Source organism: Nanorana parkeri, unplaced genomic scaffold (assembly GCF_000935625.1).
Source record: "Nanorana parkeri isolate BGI_ZX_2015 unplaced genomic scaffold, ASM93562v1 scaffold291, whole genome shotgun sequence".
Lineage (NCBI taxonomy): Eukaryota > Metazoa > Chordata > Amphibia > Anura > Dicroglossidae > Nanorana > Nanorana parkeri.
The window spans coordinates 13,576-23,003 of record NW_017306559.1 but is presented as its reverse complement, the minus strand read 5'-3'; the positions used below and the strand labels follow the sequence as shown (position 1 = coordinate 23,003).

Genomic DNA, 9,428 nt, shown 5'->3' with positions numbered 1-9,428 from the left:
GATCCGCCCAGCTGCGTGAGTGACAGCTGGCTCTGCCTATCTAGAGGCAGAGCCAGCTGTACCCGCCCCCTCCCCCGTCCGTTCCGCCAGTCAGCGCTGGCAGATCGGAGCGGGGAATCCAGCAGAGAGCCGTGACAGGATTGAGAGGCGAGCGAACCCGATATGCGTTCGCTCACCTCCCGATCTACTGAGCCGACCTGTGACAGTCTCATTGTCACAGGTCGGCTAGAACTATGAGGTGAGTGGAAATCACTCATCTCATAGTTCTCCTTTAACCTCCTTATGCCAAGCAGCTGCATGAGAAAGCATTGGTGGATCACACGCTGTTCCAGCACTTCTATATGTGCTTTTCATCTTGGTTTGTAGCCACCTTTAAATAACAAGGAATGTGCTCTTACCTCCTCTTTGAGAACCATGGGTCTTTCTTTGGGCTGGGTCTCTGTTTCAGCTTTGGTATCTTGTTGGCCAAGGGTCAGGCCTTCATGCTTCTGATCAACTAAATATACATCACTAGTATCAGTGACTGGAAGTTCTTCTAACTGGGCGCTCTCCTGTTGTTCCAGGCCCATCACCTGCACATCCCGTGTCTGCTCATTAGTCAGACCCTCTGTATCCTGTTCAGGGGTCTCAGTCTGATCCTGGGAAAGGTTCTGTTGTTCAGCGACCTCCAAAGAGGACAGTCGAGCGAGCTCAGTTTGTTGGGCGAATGCAATCGACATCTCAACAATAACCTTGTGGAGAAAGAAGAAACATTGTATGACGTATAGGCAGGTAGTTGGGAGAAAAGATGGCAGCTTGAGCAAACTTAAAAATGATGATCACACCAAGTATGTATAAAATAAAGGAAACTCTTCTAAGGCATGGCTCCTTCGTGTGCTTTTTTGGCCACTAGCACATTTAAAAATTGTATGCCATTCATTTTAAAGCGATGCCTTAACACAACACACATTAATAGGTGAAAAAAAACACGCATCAATGCACGTGCATTTAGGCGATGCACCAGGACGCCAAGGCCAGTATTAGTCTTTAGAATTAAGAGATAAACATTTGATAAATGCATTTTTTTTTTTTACTCATCTGTTCCATGATTGATAATGTCTATCTTACATAATGCACTTTGTACACACTCTACAACAGCAGTCCATATGCTGCACTAGGTGTCAGTGGGTTACTTACCTGGAAGCACAGCTCCTGAATATATAAAAGAACTTTGCAAAACTGAAAAGTAGGGATGCACTGATACCGATCATTTTTTTTCGGTACTTGTCGATACCAATTACCGAGTAACGGAAGTCCCATTCAGGAAGCCAGGTGGCGTGTAATGACTCGCCACGTGGCTTCCTGATTAGCCGGGAAACCGGGCAGTGTGTAAAGACTCGCCACCCCGCTTCCCGATTAACAAGAAAGTCTGTCCAGCCTGTCACCCCCGTGGCCTCTCCAGCCAGAACGCGGCCTTCCTCAGGTACCCAGCCGGAGCCGTCCAATCAGGAAGCCAGGCGCCGTGTAATGACGCAAAGCCCTGCTTTCTGATTGGCCAGCGCTACCATATAGGCAGGTCAAGCATCTGTCTGAAGTTGCCGCTGTGGGGGGCGGAAAGATGCCACTGGGAGGTCGCCCCTTTAAGACGGTTGCGGCGGCGATGATATCTCTCTGCGCTCCCTCTCTCTCTTCTCCCGGTCGCTGCAGCTTCAGAGCGGCCAGGTAGACAGTGAGAGGAGAGCTGCACTCACAGCCCTTCCTCTCAGGTGTCACAGGAGTTCTGGCACAGTGTTATGCTGGAACTCCTGTAGTGGAGGTGACAGGGTCAATAAAGAGAACCTGTCACCTCCATATGCCATCACACAGGGGACTGTTAGCTCCTGTGTGATAGCAATAAAGTTAAGTGGAAAAAAATGAATTAAAAAAAAGTTGATAAAAACATTAGAAAATAAATAACAATTATGAAAAAAAATAAGTAAAACATAATAATAAAAATTATAAAAAGTAAAAGATAGTAAGATTAAAAAACAAGCAATAAGAAAAAAAATGACAAATACAAAAAATAAGATAAAAAAATATAAAAAGATAAATCAGATAAATACATATTTAATAAAGTAAAAAAAAGAAAAAAAAATAACAGTGATAAAAGCAAAAAAATTAGAGGTGCACCAAATGTTCCGTTAGACTTACCGGTAACGGTATTTCTAGGAATCTTCCAGGACAGCAACCTGAGAGATGATTGGTTCCACCTTCTACAGGAAACACAATTAGCAAAACAGTTAAAAGCCCCTCCCCTTCCCCTCGTACCTCAGTTGTGATAAAAGTAGACTACCACCCCAGTAAACGAGGGGACAACCCAACAATAAATAACATACCATACATCATTCCGGGTGGGAAGTAGGCTTGCTGTCCTGGAAGATTCCTAGAAATACCGTTACCGGTAAGTCTAACGGAACATTTCCCCAATCATCTTCCAGGACAGCAACCTGAGAGGATAAACAAGTACACAAAATACAAGCCTACCTCTCTAGGGCGGGACAATTGCTTGAAGCACCTTTCTGCCAAAGGCCAGATCTTGCTGGGACAGGACTTCAATTCGGTAGTGTTTGATGAAAGTGTCCTGCTTTGACCAGATAGCTGCCCTGCAGATCTGCTCCACTGATGCCCCAGCTCTTTCTGCCCATGAAGTGGACAATGACCTGGTTGAATGGGCCTTAACTGAAAGGGGTAATGAAAAAAATGAATTAAAAAAAAGTTGATAAAAACATTAGAAAATAAATAACAATTATGAAAAAAAATAAGTAAAACATAATAATAAAAATTATAAAAAGTAAAAGATAGTAAGATTAAAAAACAAGCAATAAGAAAAAAAATGACAAATACAAAAAATAAGATAAAAAAATATAAAAAGATAAATCAGATAAATACATATTTAATAAAGTAAAAAAAAGAAAAAAAAATAACAGTGATAAAAGCAAAAAAATTAGAGGTGCATTTGCTAATTGTGTTTCCTGTAGAAGGTGGAACCAATCATCTCTCAGGTTGCTGTCCTGGAAGATGATTCGGGAAAAAGGAAGTTTCATAACTGAAATGAAATGTAAAATGTCAGGCCAAAACCGATATCAAAAATGTTTTTTTTCCTAACCTTTTAAAAAATTGTTTTTGAAGCAGCCGTCTGTAAACAAAAATGCACCTTCGCCTGTGTAGGAACCGGCCCTGTGTTGCATCGTACCGGCCCTGTGTTGCATCGTAATGTGCAATATTCACACAGAATCATGCTATTAACACATGGACCCGGTGTGAACGGGCCCTAAAGGCCTTAAAAATGCAAGAACTAAACTCACTCGTGCAATTTCTTGCTCAATCTTCTCCTGGTAGCGCTCCTCCAGCAACTGATTGAGGTCAGCATCGCTCTTTTCCTCTGAAATTGGACACAAAGTGGGCTGGAAACTGCCATTTACAGTCATTTGCTTGGCGCTTGTCAGCTGGATGATTTCCTGTCTCAGAGTTGCCTTCTCCGCTTCGGACTTCTCCGCCAGCTCGGTCCTAAGCTGATCCAATTCTGCCTTGTGCTGCTTTTTTAAAGTGCAAACTTCGTCCACATATTTGGAAAACAAGGTCTGCCTTAGGCTTTGCAGGTGCAGATAAATGGACCCAATGGAGTCTTCCATTTGAGCGGTTTCGTCTATCTGCTCGGGAGAAGAATAAAAATACACATTTTGCTTATTTTATTAATCTATGCAGTACAAATGCACATTTTCTATATTCTGCACTGACCGATTCAACCCTTTGGTTTCCATTTTGTGGCGGGCTTGCAATAACACATTACATGAATGTGCGCTGGCTGGTGAACAGGGTCAGCATTCTGATCTGTAGGTACAGACGTCATAGGGCCAGCATTGTAAGTACAGAGGAGCTATGCTCATCCACTGCAGTGTCCCTGTGATACTTATACTGCTCAAAAATAGAGTACAGTTGTGTAAGTACAGATCATATGGATCAAGTTCTGGAAGTCTACAGTACATATGTTTTAATTCTGCTCAATATCACTATAAAGGGCACATACAATACAGCATTACTCTACCACACCAATACCACCTTAGAGGAAATGTTGCGCAACTAATGCAATACTTGCACCAAATATGATCAAATTCGGGCATGTCTGTTGGCCTCCAAATGTTTAAAGAAGAACTCCAGGATTTAAAAAAAATTTACCCTTGGGGCTATTCCTGCCCTTCAAGGGTTAAGTGCTTGTTTTATCGAGGGGGTGAAATTAAAGAAGAAATACTCACCTGATCCTTAGTCCTGCCTTGCTGTTATAGACTGGTCCCCACAGCCTCTTCTTCACAGGCTCTGACGCACTCAGGACCTGTGACATCATCATGTCCAAATGCAGGTCCATTAGACAAGAGGATGCTGAGAGACATACCGCAGCAGTAATGGAGGGGGAGAGAGATGAGCGTTCACTGCCACAAGACTGAGGATAGGGTATTTCTTCTTTATTTTCGCCCCTGAACCGAATCGAGCACTTAAAGTGACACTAATCTAAGGAGTTAAACCTTAAAAATATATTCAAGCACCTTTACTATTAACATAAATGTATCTTATTTGTGTATCACTTGGCTGTAGATCCTCAAATAATCTCTGAATTGGTGCTGACACTGTCCTTACTTCTGGAGGGGGGCTACTTTTGTTCCTCATGGTCCCTGTGTGTGTTGTAAAGTAGTCACCGCACAGCATGCCGGCAGGGGACAGGCGTTTCTACAGCAAGCTGGCAGGGGACAGGCGTTTCTACAGCAAGCCGGTAGGGGACAGGCGTTTCTACAGCAAGCTGGTAGCGGACAGGCGTTTCTACAGCATGCTGGTAGGGGACAGGCGTTTCTACAGCATACTGGTAGGGGACAGGCTTTTCTACAGCATACTGGTAGGGGACAGGCTTTTCTACAGCAAGCTGGCAGGGGACAGGCTTTTCTACAGCATGCTGGTAGGGGACAGGCTTTTCTACAGCAAGCTGGTAGGGGACAGGCGTTTCTACAGCATGCTGGTAGGGGACAGGCGTTTCTACAGCAAGCTGGTAGGGGACAGGCGTTTCTACAGCAAGCTGGTAGGGGACAGGCGTTTCTACAGCAAGCTGGTAGGGGACAGGCGTTTCTACAGCAAGCTGGTAGGGGACAGGCGTTTCTACAGCAAGCTGGTAGGGGACAGGCGTTTCTACAGCAAGCTGGTAGGGGACAGGCGTTTCTACAGCAAGCTGGTAGGGGACAGGCGTTTCTACAGCAAGCTGGTAGGGGACAGGCGTTTCTACAGCAAGCTGGTAGGGGACAGGCGTTTCTACAGCAAGCTGGTAGGGGACAGGCGTTTCTACAGCAAGCTGGCAGGGGACAGGCGTTTCTACAGCAAGCTGGCAGGGGACAGGCTTCTCTACTTAGGCTGTGGCTGTTTTTCTGCTTTGATGCACCTGCAATAAATTTAGCTGATTTAAATTGAAAGTTCAATTGGTCTTTAAAAAAAATCTTTGCTGGAGTGAAGCGAGATGAATTACATCTACAGAGAGGAAAGATCTCCCCCTGTGCTTCAGTTTCCATCCAGTGAAAAGTTATAATTGTAAGTGTAAAAAGTGTGAGCAGAGCCCAAACAGCCTTGTGTTTCCTATGATCGGGGATGAATCGTATGTACTGTATGAAGCTGCAGAACAGCAAAGGATTTGTTTCCAAGGTGAGATCAGATAAAACACATACGAAAAAAAAGCCAAACAAAATCATTACATAATAAATATGTTATCACCTACCACCAGTGAATGTGCCCTGTGCTTTACCACAGATCAGAAGAACATGGCTGTTGCAATTAAAATTTCAGGGTTCAAAATCCAGAAACAAAATAGTAGCCTCATAGAGAGAGGACCTTCACTGTCACTGCAATGTGAGCGTCTGCTTCCTGCATCCACTGCTAGGTGTGTTACCAACCAACACAGTACTGGGGTGTGTGCATAGATGGCGCTACACAAACAAAGATTAATAGACTGCACTTATTATACATTGTTTACCTTCAGCATATCAGCAAATGGAGCATAAACACTCTGGAATATGGTCGCTTCTTGTAACCCAAGATCAGACCCAGTTTCATTCTCATGCAGATCCCTGAAAGAAATCAAATATTAAAAAGAGATAGAAAGCATTGACAGTACAATACATCATCAGCAATGGCTCTCTGTACCATAAAATATACAGAGGTAGGCAACCTCGGTACTCAGCTTTTGTGGAGCTACAAGTCCCATGATGTCGAGTTTGCCTACTCGATATACAATTGGGGAACTCTACTACCTATAATGAAGGTGCATGCTTATGTGGTTACTAATCTGAATGCGAAGATCATTACAGCAGAGGGCAGCATGGCAGACTGTGCATGTCCATGTGTTTTCATGTCCATCGTGATTAGCACTTCAGCTTTGCAGAAGCGGAGTCCTCAGTTAGACCCCGTTCACACCGGGGCGGTTCGGCTGCACGGATTCGCCGACATGAACAATCCCATACATTGCTGTGGGGACCGTTTATGCAACCGTGCGGGTCCGGGCGATCCGAACCGCCCCGCCAAAACTGCTCCCTGTACTATTTTTGCAGCACTGATCAGTGCGGTTTCCATACAGGTTTCAATGGAATCGCGCTAATCACTGCGGTTTTGGGTGTTTTTAATTGCGTTTTAGCGCTGAAACACAATAACAAAATCCCAAAGCCTCCCTTGTGAGATCAGCGCGGTAGCGCCCGTCCTAGTGTGCATTTTCTCCCAGTGCTTGCATGGGTTACCCCCCATACGTCAAAGACATGCTGGTAAGTTAACTGACCCAATATTTGTGTGCATGTATGTGAGCTAGGGAACTTAAAGTGCAAGCTCCTTGAGGGCAAGAACTGATGTCAATGTACAATGTGCCCACCCCCAATGAGTGTTTGAGGAACAGAGAAGGGAGGTGGGAATCCCTGCAGGGAACGGTGACTGACAGTCACTGCTCTCTGCAGGGAGAAGACCGTGAGCTGAGCAACCACCAGTCACATGATCCCTTGGCAGTGCCCCACAATGGCTCTAAGTACTGGGAAAATATATTTTACTCTCCCAATACTTCTCCTTTAAAACAGACAAGCAGACAAACTGTGATTTGTGACAAATACTTCCTTAGTCTCATCATGAGCCTACCTGAGCGGCAGAGGGCTGACGCTGACATCCTGGGGCTGCTCCTGCAGATGAATTATCTCTTTGCAGAAACGTTCTTCATTCTCCTTTAGCTGCTGCTGGAAATATGATCGCAGATGCTCAATTTCCTGGGAGTGCTTCTCTTCCAGCTGTGCTCTCTGCTGGCTGAACTCGGCTTTAAGCTTCTCGGCCTCCTCCAATGCTGGCAGGGTCAACCCTTCCTGAACATCTGAGGAAAGCAAACAAACAGATTCACTGTGAAGCATATCCTTCAGGTACTCAGACCACCTGACCGCTGTGTAAAAAAGTAATGACCACCATAGACTTTACAGGGACTTAATGGGTATATGAATGGGCGGACATGATCCCAGTGTCTGCCGCTGTCAGAGTACCGGGACAGTGCTTGCAGTGGATTGCCTGCAGGCACTCTTCGGATGACAACCTTCTAGCTTGTCCCTTTGACAAAATTCAGGCCTAAAATGTGGAATATAACATGGGTGCAAAAAATGAAAAAAGGGCCTCAGTCATGAAGGGGTTAATCAGCTAAATTGGCTGAAACTCGGACCATGTGTACACAGCTTTAGACATCTACACCGTCTGTCATGTAAACGTTTGTGTTCAGGATATGGACAGGGACCAATGGGAAGATTATCAACTAATGTCTATGGACAAGTTAAAGCAGGAATACGGGTAACCTTACACATGACTATACAATGAGAGTTAGAAAAAAAATGACCCTCTCCATTTGTTTTGGTGATTATTGTGACTGAGGCAGCAAGTGAACGGAACAGAAAGGGAAGAGAAATCTACCAATCAGGCAACTGGACTGGACACCATACACAGCTTAATAGATTCCCCCATCCAAGCTAAATAGCATTGATTGGGTAATATCCACTGCTGACTATTGTGTTCAGCCAGCAGGCCGCAGCACCTGCACTGTTGAGTAGTGACTACATGCGATAGGATGCAGTCACTGTTTGGGCCAAATTTTAATGAATTTTGTTGGGCCAGGTGGTACTTTCGAGGATAACCATGGCTCGAATCTCGACCGATTCAGTAGCAATATACCAAAATTGTAGCCATATACGGAGGCCGTTAGAAAGGATTCCTGCTCACTTCCTGTTGTCTCATGGACAGAAAGTGAGGAAGATCTCCCCACCGAGACACAGACAGCATTAAAAAGTGACTGAGCCTCCAATGACAGATATTCTCACGAGATAATTAATTTGGTGATGTCACTACTGTGGGTTTCCTCCTGACATCGCTGAAGCTTGGTAATTGGTTACCAAGGCATATGTAGTTATTGGAAAAATTAAATTCTATCTAACAGACTCAAGAAAAAAAGACAATATCAGGTTTAGTGGAAAAAAAAAAAAGGGTCCTAGATGAAATTTAACCAAGGACTCCAATTCTGCACGACCACACTGCAGATTGCTACGCTGCCATATTGTCCTTGTTACCATCTAGAACAGGGGTGCCCATCAGGTCGATCGCAAAGCAAACCCTGGTAGATCGTGATTGGCTCACTGACCTGTGTCCTGTCCTCCCGTGGTGCTCGTGCGGCTGAATTCATCAGACGCTGCAGACGGGAAGGGGCGGATCACCTCTACCAGTCTGCACATTCGGCCACACGGGATGACAGAACACTGCACCTGAGCGGAGACCCGGGATGCTGCTGCAGTGCAGGTAAGAAAAGAGAGCAGAGAGAGAGAGACGGCAGAGAGACGGCCGAGAGAAGAGACGGCCGAGAGAAGAGACGGCCGAGAGAAGAGACGGCCAAGAGAAGAGAGAGGAGAGACGGCCGAGAGAAGAGAGAGGAGAGACGGCCGAGAGAAGAGAGACGGCCGAGAGAAGAGAGAGGAGAGACGGCCGAGAGAAGAGAGACGGCCGAGAGAAGAGAGAGGAGAGACGGCCGAGAGAAGAGAGACGGCCGAGAGAAGAGAGAGGAGAGACGGCCGAGAGAAGAGAGACGGCCGAGAGAAGAGAGAGGAGAGACGGCCGAGAGAGAAGAGAGACGGCCGAGAGAGAAGAGAGACGGCCGAGAGAGAAGAGAGACGGCCGAGAGAGAAGAGAGACGGCAGAGAGAGAAGAGAGACGGCAGAGAGAGAAGAGAGACGGCAGAGAGAGAAGAGAGACGGCAGAGAGAGAAGAGAGACGGCAGAGAGAGAAGAGAGACGGCAGAGAGAGAAGAGAGACGGCAGAGAGAGAAGAGAGACGGCAGAGAGAGAAGAGAGACGGCAGAGAGAGAAGAGAGACGGCAGAGAGAG

General features: G+C 45.7%; 1 protein-coding gene across 1 annotated transcript in view; it reads right to left on the bottom strand.

The window, feature by feature from the left end:
- The window catches only part of LOC108787890 (A-kinase anchor protein 9-like), a gene marked incomplete at its 5' end in the record, with an annotated part of 25,724 nt that overhangs the window by 5,381 nt on the left and 10,915 nt on the right, over window positions 1–9,428 (bottom strand). Inside the window, 6 exons of the mRNA XM_018557575.1 lie at window positions 399–731; window positions 3,324–3,668; window positions 4,715–4,840; window positions 5,015–5,350; window positions 6,023–6,116; window positions 7,165–7,390. Coding sequence (XP_018413077.1) covers window positions 399–731; window positions 3,324–3,668; window positions 4,715–4,840; window positions 5,015–5,350; window positions 6,023–6,116; window positions 7,165–7,390 — 1,460 coding nt within the window. The remainder of the gene's footprint in view (window positions 1–398; window positions 732–3,323; window positions 3,669–4,714; window positions 4,841–5,014; window positions 5,351–6,022; window positions 6,117–7,164; window positions 7,391–9,428) is intronic.